A 15,413-nucleotide genomic window follows, 5' to 3' on the forward strand; every position below is an offset into this window, starting at 1 on the left:
AGCTGTAGTTACAATTACTTACAAGGAATTACAAGGCCATACCACAGAGTTAAATGACATTACAGCACTGTTTTCAACTACTGTATATTTTTGAGCAGCAGATTTGGTAATATTAAAAAACCCCTGCAATAAACGTATTATGTAAAATGTATTCATAAAAAATCCTTGGTGGGGCACATATGTCTGTTTTCTGAAGATTAGGTCACAGAAAAAGAACCGTACTAGAAACTATAAGACCCTCAAGTCTGGCACAAGATACATGTCTCTTGCATGTCTATGTAAACTTGTAACTGAAGTTCTACCTATACTGTTATTATTTTCTTTATTACTGTAGGTTTTAAAGGTTATCTTAGATTTGGGCATTAACATTGCTATGTTACAGTAGTCATTATTTATAAAATGTTATGGTTTCTAGTCATTTTTAGATATTTTTACAATATTTATACACAAATAGAGAGAAAAAACTTGTTCACAAAGTACAACTAAATGATGTTCAAACACAATTCTGTATTTAATATGGACTTTTCAGCACCACACTGTCTATTTGTCTTTTATTCATTACCCAGCAGAGTGGACCTCGTGCTCTTTATATATGCTATAAATTACTTGACAGTTGTAACCGGATTTACATTTCCTCAAATTAGAATCTTTTGAAAACCAGTTCACTCAAAATGAACACATTGCCCTCACATGTAAACCTATTTTCTCATAATGCTTTGTGTGTTGTGTGTATAAAATGTACTAGAATAAACTTTTTCTTTACTCAAAACAAAAACATGTTTATTAATTATAAAACATACTCCAGGACATATTAAGCATTAGATTAAGCTAAATTATTTACCATGTGTATTTACATGCCATTGAGACCAAACACTGTGCACAAATAACCCACATAAGCAATCCTATTAGTACTGGACTTGTGAAGAATGAATGGTTCAGTCCAGCTGGATCCAATTACAAAATACATTATCTTGGGTGTCTTTTAATACCACCTGAAAAAAGCTGTACAAGGGCTTAGCTGACAGAATGTTGGACTAGTGTGCACAGTTTGGAAGTAGCCATACATAGGGCTTTGTCCATTAGACAACCATTGTTGTGTAGTAATAGCACATGGACATGATAGTACTAGTAATATTTACCAGTTATTAGAATGTGTGTACTAAAACGTGCAGAACGGGACAGTGGTAGCTTAGTGGGTAGAGCTTTGAGCTTTTCAACTGGAAGATTGGTGGTTCAAATCCAGGTTTTGCTATGCAGCCACTGTTGGGTCCTTGAGCAAGGCCCTTAACCCTGCTGTCTGCTCCAGGGGCGCCGTACGATGGCTGACCCTGCGCTCTGACCCGAGCTTCCGAACAAGCCGGGATATGCAAAATATGTTGTACTGTACACCTGTATATGTATATATGACAAATAAAATTATCTTCTATATTTAAGAGAGGTTTTATGTAAACACTTACAATAATAATAATATAAATTTCTAGACTATTTTAAATACTCCAAGCAGGGTATGTAAAGTTGCATTTGGGTCATTAACTAAAGAATTTACATCATAATATACTTCTTAATATACTAACAATTGTTTACATCATAATACACTTTTCAATACACTAGTAATGAAGTGTTTATAGTATAGAACTCAGTGTACAAATATGGTGCTTACTTATAATAATGAATAATGAAGTGTTAATACAGAACACTTGGACCACATTTTATGGATGGTAAAATTGTCTGTTTAATGAGCTTTGGGCTATCAGTTTAAAGACTGCAGGTTTAAACCCCAGCTCTTCCATGCAACCACTGTTGGGCCCTTGAACACGGCCCATAATCTTCATGGCTCCAGGGGTGCTGTATAATGGCTGACCCAACCACTCTGACCCAAAGCTGGGAAGATTTTCCTAGTCATGTATTTACAAATGTCAAAGGTATTCACTCACTCACTTTCCTAATCGCTTATCCAGTTTGGGTCTCGGGGGAACTGGAGCCTATCCCAGCTTTCCGGTGGGAGGAAACCGGAGCTCCTGGAGGAAACCCACGCTGACACGGGAAGAACATGCAAACTCCACACAGGGATCGAACCCAGGACCTTCTTGCTGTGAGCTGACAGTGCTACCCACCGAGCCACCCTCAAAGGTTATTCAATTTGCCCTATATTAAAAATCACAATATTTAAGCCCTCACTATAAATATTAAAAGATATTTTATTAAAAGAAATACAGAGCTTGATTTGCATCCTGCTTACTTCCCCACTGCAGTTCATCTGAAACATTCCAACAGGTCCTGCCCCACAATGAATACTCTGATCCCCTGCCAACAACTATCATACAAGACCTACGAAATGAAGGCGGTCCAGCAATCCGACACAAGTGCTGGGAAACAGGTCTGTAAACCAGGGGTGTGCATTCCAACAAAATCATTCCAATGAGGGTCATTGTATAATAGTTTTAAACTAGTTTATTAAAGGTGCTACATCAAGCAAAACACAATATTAAAGTGGAATTTGATACTTCTTAGACCAATATAAACAGCTGTAGGATCTGATTGTTAAACCTTTAGATTATAGGAACTTCTTGTTAAATCCACTTAAATTCTGTTTTTAAATAGCTGTTCATGACCAGATTGGTGGTGGAAAAGCTCTTTGCTACGTTTTCAGTGCTTTTAGTGCCAGTATGAAGTTACAGAAAACCACCAGCAGAGGTAGACAAAGGTACCAAATTAGTTTTACTTTACAGTTTGCGCACCCAACTGTCAAAAGATTAATGCTGAATATTTCATTGAATTGAATATATCATTCACTTATGTAATTTCTACTACTAATAATAAAGCGTTTGTGTTGCAAGCTTTTCAGGATTTACTAAATTGATTTGATCCTTATAAATCTTGAAAATTGGTATTATTTCTGGTAATACCAGAAAACTACAGCATTGATGTCCAATTGACAAGTACTATGACCAGTACAGTATACCATTACCAATAAAAAGGAACATCAATATTGAAGACGTGTGCGTGTGTGTAAATACTGCTTAGTTATTATTTATTTATTATTTTAAATGTCACGTTTTACACTTTGGTTAGATACATGACAGAAACGGTAGTTACTCATTACACAAGATTCATCAGTTCACAAGTTCAATGTCAAACACAGTCATGAACAATTTTGTATCTCCAATTTACCTCGCTTTGTGGAAGGAAACCGGAGCTCCCGGAGGAAACCCATGCAGACATGGGGAGAACATGCAAACTCCATTCAGAAAGGACCCGGACCACCCCACCTGGGGATCAAACCCAGGATCTTCTTGCTGTGAGGAGACAGTGCTACCCACCGAGCCACCCCTAAATACTGCGTAGTAAAATAAATATGCAGCCCCCTATCCCAGTCGTGTGTGCTCAGTTATGGATAGAACAGCAGTTATTTTAATACAAAAGTGTTAGTGTTAAATAAAAAAAGCAATAATATATCCATCAAAGCTCTTGTTCTTTGTGAGCCACAGAGCAAAATCCCTGCTGTATACACTGTATAGTGCTGTATAACATTTATACAGCACCCCATATCTTTGGGAGTTTATGATTTCAGAGTGTAATTCAGTAGTTACACCTGGCGAATGCACCTCCAATTTGTTCTGCAATGCAATGCAACATAACTAAGTGGTTTAACTCATTTAGATTTGATGCATTTCTGAAATAGAGCATGTGCTGCATAGAAGCAATTATAAACTTTAAAGACAAACAAATCACTGCAGAGTGAATAAACTTAAATCAAGGATCCTTAAGTATCAGTGCTTCAAGATATTACAGCATAGGAAGAACTATTTCTCGCATCACCTGTTGGCTCCAAGCTGATGGACCTAAAACAAAACATGGCACAGTAGTTAGGTGTTCAAAAGGCGGAATGTGTCATGATGGGTAAAGTTATTTAATACAGCTCAGCCTTCCTGACATTTAAAGAAAAGCAGGAAAAAAAACACAGCAGTCAAATAATACAAGTAGATCATTTATTTACACATGTACAAAAAAGTGGTGCACAAATACAGTGATACAAACTGTAATAGGGCTCAGACTGGTGAAACAAAACCAGTGTGGAGCCCAACAACAGAACGAGTTAAGAGAAATCATTAGGTTTTAGTCATACGCCCTCCTCAGATGTTATAGGTTCATTATTAATAGTAAAAAAGAGCATGCTGATGTGGGTACAGCTCTCAAGTCCTGATAATTGTGAGCTGGATCACTTGAAGGTGAATCTGCTGAGCCAAATCAGTGCTGGAACTTTCTACAGACACGCATTTCTATTCAACTTTAACACTGCTGCTATCAGTTGCAGTGGAAAGTTTCATCTCACTGACTGTTTCATCAGCTTGGAAGAACCAGTTATATTTTAATTATTGTATAGCCAGGACGTTCAAACAAGTGATGACTTGCCAGATGACTTGTGCTTAGTCAACACTGGAACCAAAACAGAAAGTCTGAGAATAGGTAATGAATAGCTCCAGCACGTCATATTATTGGCCTTTAATAACATTTTGGAAACAAAAACAACCCCGTAATGCTTCAAGACTGTGATTTGCAGCTCATTTATAGTTTGTGTTGGGTGAAAATGGAAACATTCACACTAATATATTACAATTTTCACAGCTTTGAAATAGAACAGATACACAACAAGGTGAGGGTTGTACCACCCAGTAGTGAAGATATCGAGAGAGAAATGAACACGTGAGTTCCACAGGGTCCCACTAACCATATTGTCCAGGAAAGATCAGTAAATCCACCCATAACAGTTTGCTCATGAGTAAGAAATGCTGATGTTTTGGCCCCTCGGTGGCCTGTCAGTACAGAACACCAACAGTCAGGCAACAAGAACCCGTTTAAGACCACTCACCAATTACAGGTTCTCAAAACTAAAAGAATTCTAATGGTTAAAATAAAACCATAACAGAACCTCCATAGATGGAGCCTGTTACAGAAGGGGAAGATTAAAAAAAACACACAGAATACAAAACGGAACCAGTAAACTGTTAATAAATATATATAACCTTCTCAGAAAAATCCATGAATCGTGTTATATGTGCAAAAAGGTATTAAAGTGGATGAACTGAAGGTACTAGTAAGGAGAGAATCACCAGTGTGAAGGACACCGGTGTTTGGCTGGTTAATTTAGTCTCTGATGAATCAGTTCACACTCCTTTAACAAGAGTCGTTCTAAAATCCTCCCATTTTTTAAACATACATACCAGTGTTGAGAGTAAGAGACAGGAAAAGACAGAGCAAGACTGACCCTTAAAGAGTCTGAGCTGATTCTGAAACTAACAGGTTAGTTTCAATGAATAGAGAGACACTGGCTGCCCTGCTTCTTAGCCACAAATCAGCTTTAAACAGGTGAGTCAACCACGGCACTCCGTGATACAAGGAGGAGGCTTTGGGGACATTTTAGGGAATCTAAAACAAGAAGAGCAGAATTGATCAATATTGAACTGCATGCAAAAGGCTGAATTGAATATATGTAACGAAATGAAAAACGTGCCACCTGCACCTGAACCTACCTCAATCTGCTGCCTTCACACAAGGACATGGTGAGCAACTACTTGCCGTGATGATCGAAGGCAATGCTATTCTGAGGTAAACAGAGAGAATTATTATGGTACCTTTTCTATGATCATTATTGGCAAAATAACAAAAATCCCCAACCAAAATTAAACTTCCATAAGCAAGAAATAAAAGTTCAGGGAAACTTTATAAAATGTAATTAGATACTTTCTGATTTAAGATCACACAAGTTTTTAAAAACAAACAGTAAGTAACCAGCTTTTGCATGTGGCCGATACCCACAACACACACAAGCTTGCTTATCTTTGTGTATCCAGAATCCCCCCCCCCAATCTACACATTTCCAACAGACTTGGCATTTAAAATTGCAAGAAAAAAATTCTGCCTTTAACTCCACCTGTCAAATGTAACCATTTTTAAAATTGGACAGTGAAAGACCAGTGGGCATTTTTTCCAGTTTCAATGTATTTTTCCTGGGGACAAATATTTATTGAATTTTTTGTTTAACACAAAAGTGTCATTTAATGGCAGAAAGTTATTTATTAGGATTTTAACGCCATGTTTTACACACTTTGGTTACATTCATGACAGGACAGGTAGTCTGTTCAATTTTGTATCTCCAATTCACCTCACTCGCATGTTTTTGGACTGGGAGGAAACCGGAGCTCACAGAGAAAACCCATGCAGACACGGGTAGAACATGCACACAGAAAGGACCACACAGAAAGGACCCGGACTGCCCCGACAGGGAATCAAACCCAGGACCTTCTTACTGTGAGGCGACAGTGCTACCCAGTCTTTATATTTTAAAGCCATTTGGGGCTAAATAATTAAGATTGATTACATAATGGACTGAACTATCATGGACTTTCAGTCTTCGGTCTATCAGTTCTCAGTTCGAATGGTATTAGGTCTGATGTGGAAAAAACTTTAATGAACTAAACGCTTCTAATCACAATAAAATACAGAAAACTTCAAATGTAAGACTACGTATAAAGATGAGACAAAACATTAGAACCACCCACCTAATATCCAAAACTTCTCTAACCTGCCAAGATGGTAGGGACCAGACTCCACAGCCATCAATGTGTCTTGGCCACCCAACATTCTGACAGCAGTTTATGGCTCTTTCCTTCTCAGACCACTGTTGGGTATTTATCACGGTTGTCTGTGGGCATCCTTTACAGCCCTAATTTAAGTTGCTCAGGACTTTGTGCTGTTGCATTTAGCACATTTACTATATGTAATTACAACTGATGTGAAATGTGCATTGCCTTGCACATTTTTGAAGAGTGGTCCTAACATTCTGGCATAAATGTAACATTAAACTTTTAATGTAATTCTTGGTGAATGGCCTGAATTTATGTAATGCAATACTTCACTGCATCTGTAGACAGTCTTTGCTGAATCAAAAACTATATTAGCTACAAAAAAAAACGAATTCAGACAATGTTCTGTCATCTCTATAGACTTTATTGAAACTTGAAATGTATGGCTGGAGCAGCTACTTCCCGATGACTGGGCATACAGTTGTTATATCATGAGCAGGGCTAGCCTGTACCTGTGACGTGGACATGCGGGAGGTGTCTTGTTGTCCTGTCAGGTCTGACGAGGAGATGTTAACAGGTGCTCCACGATGCAGTCGCATGCTCACCTTCCTTTCTCGCTCCATACCAGTTACAGGACGTGGTGAGGATGTGTTTGCTGTGAAACCAGAAAACGTAATGTTAACAGATGTCTAACAGAACTTGTTACAGCACAGGCAGTTATGGCCAGTTATGATGGGATAGACACTTGCAGATTGTCACAAAATTGTCACAAAAATAATAAAAGTGTATGGTGGATATGTATCACTTGTTGAAGTGAGAATTCAGTTTTTAATGTAGAAACAAATCAATAGTTCAAGCACGATGGCGAGTGTCAGAAAATCACTGTGTGCCTGGCAACATCTGGCAACATTTTTTGGCTGCGTATTAGTTGTAGTGACAGGTTTGTCAGTCAAAGCATTTCTTCTTTATACAGTGGTGTTCAAAATAATAGCAGTCCAACACCATTAACCTGATAAATCACTGTTTTTAGTAGAAGTGATATTTCTACATATCAAAAAATTTACTTGAAAGTGTAGTAGAGTAATGACAAGTAATCCAAGCATTGATTGAAAGGGGCTTGTTCAAAATAATAGCAGTGAGGAGTTCAATTGGTGAAGTCATTCATTCTGCAGAAGAATGGGTGTCAATTTTGGTCCTTATTTAATGTAGGAGGGTGGCAAATGTTGCACAGGTTGGTTATAGCGCATTTCCTTCTGAAATACTGGGTAAAATGGGTCGTTCCAGACATTGTTCTGATGAACAGCGTACTTTTATTAAAAAAAGTTGATTGTAGAGGAAAAAAACATACAGAGAAGTGCAGCAAATTATAGCCTGCTCAGCTAAAATGATCTCAAATGCCTTGAAGTGACAACCAAAACCTGAAAGATGCAGAAGGAAGCGTGGAACTACTGTTCGAATGGATCGAAGAATAGCCAAAATGGCAAATACTCAGCCAGTGATCACCTCCAGAAAGATCAAGGAACATCTGAAGTTACCAGTGAGTACAGAAGATGATTAAATGAAGCCAATTTACCAGCAAGAACTCTTTGCAAAGTCCCGTTGTTAAGAAAAAGATGTTTCTTGAATGGGTTAACATCTGCCAAGGAACACATTGACTGGTCCAAAGAGAAACGGCTCAACATTTTGTGGACTGGTAAAAGCAAAATTGTTCTTTTTGGGTCTAGTGGCCGTAGACAGTATGTCAGACGACCCCCGATCACTGAATTCAAGCCACAGTACACTGTGAAGACAGTAAAGCACGGTGGTACAAAATGATGATATGGGGATGTTTTTCATACCATGGTGTTATGCCTATTTATCACATACGAGGAATCATGGATCAGATTAAATACATCAGAATACTTGGAGATCATGTTGCCCTATATCAAAGAAGAAATGTCCTTAAAATGGATGTTTCAACATGACAATGACCCAAACCATCCTGGTTACAGACAAACAAGATTGAGGTAATAGAGTGGCCAGCCCAATCCCCTGACTTCAATCCCATAGAGAACTTGTGGGCTGACGTCTGAAACGCGTTTTTTTGAGGCAAAACCCAAAATTGCAGAAGAACTGTGGAATGTCGTCTAATCATCCTGGACTGGAATACCTGTTCAGAGGAGCCAGAAGTTGGTCGACTCCATGCAACACAGATCTCAGAAACAATTGTTATGCCACTAAATATTAGTTATTATTAGTTAAATATTAAAGTAAAGTGAAACCTCAAACGTTTTTTTCAGTTTATACAAACATTTTTTGAGTTTTTAAAGAAAAATGCTGGCACTGCTATTTTTTTGAACAGCCTAATATTCATTTTTCTTAACTTTCTGTAAAGGATGAACACAAACTGGCTACATTTTGTTAATGTTTTGAATTAGAATTGAAAGGAGTATTTTCAGTGCATTTGCATTTATGGAAATAAAAGTTATTATAATGATTTTGTGCTTTATTCACTTTTTTAAAACCACTGCTATTTTTTTGAACACTACTGTATGACTGTTGTTCAGATTTGTGCAAATGTGTGCATGTGTACTTTAGATGTAGGGATGTTAATGATACACCAGTTAACTAATAACTGACAAACAAGACTTTGGGTCTGTCTAAAAACCTAGTGAGCTCTCTACATACACTCGCTCTTGAGAAGAAGGGTGTCTGAATTCTTAGATACCATAAAATGCTGCCTACAAAGGTGCTTTATTTCAAAGCTGTAAACTGACTGAATAACGAGGGAGCATTAAATGCACATTTAGTGGTGAAGGCAATCCCAGCATTCAGTGCTGCAAATCTCCTCATAAAAAATAACAAATATAGGGGATAAATGTGGAGCAACGAGTGGAGTTCCTTCCAAATATAAATACATTCTTATTTAATTTGTGTGATTTAATTGCAAATTCAGGCTTGTCAGTGACAATTTAACCATTTTCGATACACAGAGGGAGATGTTAGCTGGCATGCTAGCAAGTTGTGCTGTCTCAGCCCATTGGTTTGAATGACCTGAGGCTAACTGTGTTAGTTTTGTAAGCAAACCTGTGGTGACGTAATCACTGCATTTACTGTCTAAGTACTAAGTCGATGTCCTATAAGAATCCTCCCTACTTACGCAGCTAACTAGCTAACTAGGTTTTAGAACAGACCCATTGTTCAATTAATGCTGTTCATACCGTTGTTTTGAGACTAGCCCTTCAGTGTACCAGCCAGGTGCTAAAACTCATTTTGAGAAATGTAATGTCTGTGCATTTTGAGAAATGTATGTAGTGCAAGTGTTACAGATCACACTCCTTCAGATAAATGCAGAAAAACTACAGGATATTAGGACAAGCACAAAACCAGAAAGCAAGCCACCTGTGTGTGATGTGGGAGTAAGGGGCGTCGGGGGTGCACCATCTTGCACGGCACGGGGCCTGCCAGACGCAGAAGGGATGCCACTAGCGGCAGGATTCCTGCTGTTCCTTCGTCTCTCTTCTCGATCCCTTCGATCCCTCGCTGCCTCCTCCGCTGCACGGTTAGGACCCTTAGGGAAAAGACAAAAGTCGAAAATCGAAAGTGTTACAAAAGTGCTTTACATAAAGTTTAAAATGTAATTAAATGTAAATGCTGTTTATGCCAGGATAAATGTTTATTTAATTTGTTGACTGATCTTTGTGAAGGACTTACAAATTTGAGCATGTTCCAATCGAAGATGTAGTCATATGAAAAGCCTTGTCTGTGAAACAGGTTCCTGAAAAGCTGCCTCAAATAGGAGTAATCAGGCTTGTCATCGAAGCGCAGAGAGCGGCAAAAGTTGAGGTATGTGGCAAATTCGGCTGCAGATAGGCAAACAGAACATAAGGTTACCCTTTGTGAAACACTTTCGCAGATCTGTACACTGGCTGCCATACACAATGCCCTAATTTAAACTAAATCTACAAAAAAAGTTTTCCCTAATCAGCCTGCAGTTCTGCTTTTAAATAAAAAAAAAAAGTACAAACACAAGGTATTCACATCATTTTTTTTCTATTTTTGCAATTTTCTCTTAATTTAGCGAAGACAATCTGCTGCTGGGGGCCCCTAGTGGTGCCCAAGGAGGGGGTGACTTGACTGAAACACACTCCCTACACCGAGTGCTCAGTCTACTGATCCCTTCTTATACACCCACACCGGTGGATTTGCGTGTGAGGCAGGCTTCATGCATGGAGAGCTACACTACGACCTCTGCGCTGCTCCACCGCTGTGCAAGCTCCCTGGGAAACCGGGTTCCTTTCACAGCCCCCACATCCGCATTATGTCGGCCCTCAATGGCCCGCAGTCTGCCTTTTAAGTCTTGGACAATTTGTTGTTTTTCTTGGAGGCCAATTTTAGCATAATTAGCTCCATTTTTGGTGTCAATATGCCAAATTTATACTGTATATTTATGCATTGTGGGAGATGTAGTTTATGTATGACTTTAAAACATATTTTAAGGCAATCATACGACTTTTAAGCTCTCGCGGGCCACATAAAATGACGTGGCGGGCTGAGAGTCTGACACGTGGTCTATAGGAATAAAAAAAATGCAGACAACACAAAAAAAGTTTATCTAAGAAGATACATACAGGGGTAGCCCTTGCAGAGCACTTCAATAGGAGTTGACATTTTCTTTTCGCTGATACGTTCGTACTTCTGTCGCTTAGTGGCAGCTTTCAGTCCCTGCCATGGCAGTGAACCCAGGTTAAAATACATCAACACGTATCCCAAAGATTCCAGGTCATCACGCCGAGACTGCTCTGTAAACATACAAAGGCAGAAACGTTTAACTGTATGTCCTGTACAAAGTGTGAACAAAATAGGATGGGTTAGCATCAGCCAAGGCCATTTGACCACCAATTACAATTAATTGTACCAAATATCAGCAAAGTGTGTATCTATGAGAAAAAACATGCTAATTGACTTGACAGCTTTATAAGAACGCTACGAAAAAGGTAGTTTAAAACAAAATTCTGACCCCAAAATTTGAGGGTCTAAGAGTCTAAGCACTCTGCATTAACACAATCATGTCAGAGAAAGAAAATATTTATGTGTCCTGCTTTCCAGTCACTACTCAAGCCTGCACGCTTGAGTTTAAACCAAACAAATAAACCCACAGAACCTTAATTAATTATGTGGGAGTGGCAGAACTCAGCAGTTACCTATGCCCAGATGTGTGTTGATTGAAGCATATCGGGCTGTGCCGGTAAGGTTCTTGTTCTCTCGGTAGGGAATGTGCTGGTGTGTGCGGGCATCCCGATACTTCTTGGCTAAGCCAAAGTCAATGATGTAGACCAGGTTGCCTTTCTTGCCAAGTCCCATTAGGAAGTTATCAGGCTTCACGTCTCTGTGGATGAAGTTCTTGGAGTGGATGTACTCTATGCGGCTGATCTAAAAAAGGAAGGAAAAAGAAAGAAAAAAAGGTAAACCAGTAGAAGGGGGGGGGATCTTAGCGTGACTTTCCTTATGCAATACGGCTCTGTGTTAGAAACCAACAGTAGAAGGTGATAAGAAGTGGGTGCAGATTGGACACATGACGGAGGGGGCATGTGGTGATATTGAAGGTTGTATAAGCAGCACAGGACTCACAATCAGGAATCACCAGTGCTGACATCTCAAGCCCTTGTGTCCGAATCTCGGCTCTGCTTATAGCTGGCAGGGTGCCTACACAGACACACTGTGTGTCTGTAAGGTGCTGGACAATGGGTGAACAAGGTTTCCTAATAACTGCTGAGATTACGGCCTCTGCTCCAATGAGAAGGGGTTTGTTTATTAGAATTTTAACGTCATGTTTTACACTTTGGTTACATTCATGACAGGAAACGGTAGTTACTCATTACACAAGATTCATCTGTTCTCAAGGTTATATCGAACACGGTCATGGACAATTTAATGACTCCAATTCACCTCATTTGCATGTCTTTGGACTGTGGGCGGAAACCGGAGCACCTGGAGGAAACCCCAAAAGTGGAGGTGTGTAATAGTAAAGGCGGATTTTGATTGGGTACAACTAGAATGGGAAAGAAAATTGGGGGAAAAATGCATAAACATAAAATACCAAATAGAATAAATTGAAGTGAATAAATTGGGAAATAAAGGGGAAACATCTGTTTAACTGGTTGTAAATTTAGTAACGAGGTTAATGAAAAATAGGATGCTTTTCAAAAAAAGAGGACCACCAATAGTTGGAACTTTATAAATAAATACTGTAGTTATCAAGGCCAAAATAATAGAATGGAATGCCTTTATTTGTAATTTATACATATACAGATGTACAGTACAACAAAATTCTTTCTTCGCATATCCCAGCTTGTTTGGAAACTGGGGTCAGAGCACAGCGTCAGCCATTGTATGGCGCCCCTGGAGCTGAGAGGGCCCAACAGTGGCCGCATGGCAGAGCTGGGATTTGAACTCTCAACCTTTTAGTTAATAGCCCAAAGCTCTACCCACTAGGCTACCACTGTCCCATAAGAACATGATGACTGAAAATGCAGACAAACTAATTGTATATTTAAAATATACAAAGGCATTTCACACTGTTGAAAACATGACTTGTATTTAAAGTTTTAATTACTACAAGACACTGTCCAACAGTACAGATTTGGCTCTGCTATTATTATATAGATATAAGAGCAGCTCCTCTTATTTCCTATCCTGATTTACTGTAAATCTGTGAAGTGCTTCTCACCATCTGGTCAGCAAGCAGTAGAACAGTCTTGAGGCTAAATTTCCTCGAGCAAAAATTGAAAAGATCTTCCAGACTGGGGCCCAGCAGCTCCATCACCATCACGTTATAGTCACCCTCTGCCCCACACCACTTTATTGTCGGGATTCCGACTGCAAATTGAACACAAACATTTACTTTCAGAGAAAGTGTTTGAGGGCCATTTGTTTTTAAGAAAGACTTTATTAAACATTACCTCCTCCCTGCATCATCTTGTAGATCTTGCTCTCGATGTGAAGCTGAGGATGCTTGGTCTTCACACATTCTAGCTTAATGGCCACCTCTTCCTTAACTGCTATGTCTGTGCCTAAAATTTGATAAGGGAATAGGGTTGAAAAAGGCTAATTAGGACACTGACAGGTCAGATTATGGTAAATTGTGTGTATACGCAGTGTACAGAAAGAAAAAAACCACCCTCACTTTAAAAGGTATCATAGTGATGTGTATATATTGAATGGAAAAAAATACAAGATGTAAACGAGCAAATTTGAGAACACCTTTGACAAATGTCCATGTGCATTATTATTAAACCCTCTGACTCAGAACTTGAAACATCCTTTGTCCTTGAAAACCTCTGATAACAAGTTTGTTACATCACTCTTGCAGAACCTTCTCCCATTCTTCTTTTGCAAAAGCAGTTTGAAGACTTATGCTGTAACTGCTTTCATTAAATCCCAACAAAGATTTTCTATTGGACTTAAATCTGGAGACTGAAAAGGCCATTCAGGATATTTCAGATCTGAGTAATTAACCAAGCATTGGTTGACTTGGAAGTGTGCTTGGAATCACCGTCTTTCTGGAAAGTCTAATATAGAAGTGTGTCCCAGAACTCTGTAGCCCTATCCAAATTCCTTCTGGCATATTCCAGTCAACCCTTCCCGTGCTTCTAGTAAAACTTCCAAGCTAGAGAGAGAGGACAGCGAGCTATCAAATTATAAAAAAATATCATGAAGCAGAAGTTTAGTTATATTTACCCACCCGACCATTATGCTGCTTTTGTTTTTGTTTACTACCACAATATTCTTTTACTGGGGTACCATAGGGAAGTCAATGATTAACCAGTTAACCGATAACCGACAATGGAGTCGATGTCTAATGCTGTGACATTTAAGATCTTCTAAAGCTGACAATTCGAACTGAGAGCAGTATATAAATTTGCATTGTTACAGCAGCGAGCATGGCAAAAAAAATTTACATATAAAAATATTTAAAGAAGAAATATGTATAAAAAATTAATGAATATTGCACAATCAACGTGTATATAGATAAGGTAGAATCACACTACATGTATAAAAACAGTTACAGTTTAAGGAAGGATGAATAGAAAACCAGATTATTTATTGTGATTGGGTGTGTCTGGAGCCCTGCTTGGAAAGGTGCCGACTGTAAGGCCTAACAGCATGCTGCTTGATTTATTCTCAAACATACAAGAACTTGCCACTTGCCATACAAAGTTGCAAAGTGAGCACACTGAACTGCCACACCTGCTTTATGAATAATGTTTTCCAAATTCCTTTTAGTTCCTTCTAATTAGTAATTACAAATGTGCCATTACAAATGTGCAATTAAAAACATGACAGAACAATTGACGTGTCATTTACAGAGATTTCAAACTTTAAATGTAATAATAATCACTAAAATTCATATGGGTTTGGAAACCCTGCAAACCCAAGAATTTACTTTTTCCTGACAGAAACTTTTAGACCTGATGCACAGGGTTTACAGTGATGGTAGGTGTTTCCAGTGCAAACATCACAAATTCCCAGTCATTGGTTAGAGTAAACTTACAAACCTTATAAACAGTTCCTATTCACTCAAAAGCTTCAGTTTCAGGTCAAAAGTGGGTAAAACCCAGAGATCCTGTTAATCGGACACAAATTTAAATAATGGGATTTGTAAGTTAAAGAAACCCTATTCAGGAAGTATAAATGTCAATGATTAACTAGTTAATCAATAATCAACAATAATGCCATTGGTTAAAAAGTCACAAATTCATTTCCAACAGCTGACACTTGATTCCTGTTGAGAGAAACAGAGTAAGTATGCTGACTTTGCATGCACTCACCCACCCGTAGTGCATTCAG

At 38.6% G+C, this 15,413-nt stretch overlaps 1 protein-coding gene across 2 annotated transcripts in view; it reads right to left on the reverse strand.

Moving 5' to 3' along the window:
• Window positions 1–3,975: 3,975 nt before the first annotated feature.
• The window catches only part of csnk1db (casein kinase 1, delta b), a 41,605-nt gene continuing 30,167 nt past the window's right edge, over window positions 3,976–15,413 (reverse strand). Inside the window, exons 3-11 of one of the 2 annotated variants that reach the window (XM_063002967.1) lie at window positions 13,526–13,636; window positions 13,294–13,442; window positions 11,768–11,996; window positions 11,195–11,365; window positions 10,278–10,426; window positions 9,966–10,134; window positions 7,097–7,239; window positions 5,532–5,602; window positions 3,976–5,427 (exon numbers count right to left, since the gene is read on the reverse strand). In XM_063002967.1, coding sequence (XP_062859037.1) covers window positions 5,570–5,602; window positions 7,097–7,239; window positions 9,966–10,134; window positions 10,278–10,426; window positions 11,195–11,365; window positions 11,768–11,996; window positions 13,294–13,442; window positions 13,526–13,636 — 1,154 coding nt within the window. In that variant the 3' untranslated portion in view covers window positions 3,976–5,427; window positions 5,532–5,569. Of the gene's footprint in view, window positions 5,428–5,531; window positions 5,603–6,987; window positions 7,240–9,965; window positions 10,135–10,277; window positions 10,427–11,194; window positions 11,366–11,767; window positions 11,997–13,293; window positions 13,443–13,525; window positions 13,637–15,413 lie in introns of those variants that run through there. The other variant, XM_063002966.1, reaches the window with a different exon arrangement.

This window comes from Trichomycterus rosablanca, chromosome 10, assembly GCF_030014385.1.
Source record: "Trichomycterus rosablanca isolate fTriRos1 chromosome 10, fTriRos1.hap1, whole genome shotgun sequence".
In the NCBI taxonomy this organism is placed as follows: domain Eukaryota; kingdom Metazoa; phylum Chordata; class Actinopteri; order Siluriformes; family Trichomycteridae; genus Trichomycterus; species Trichomycterus rosablanca.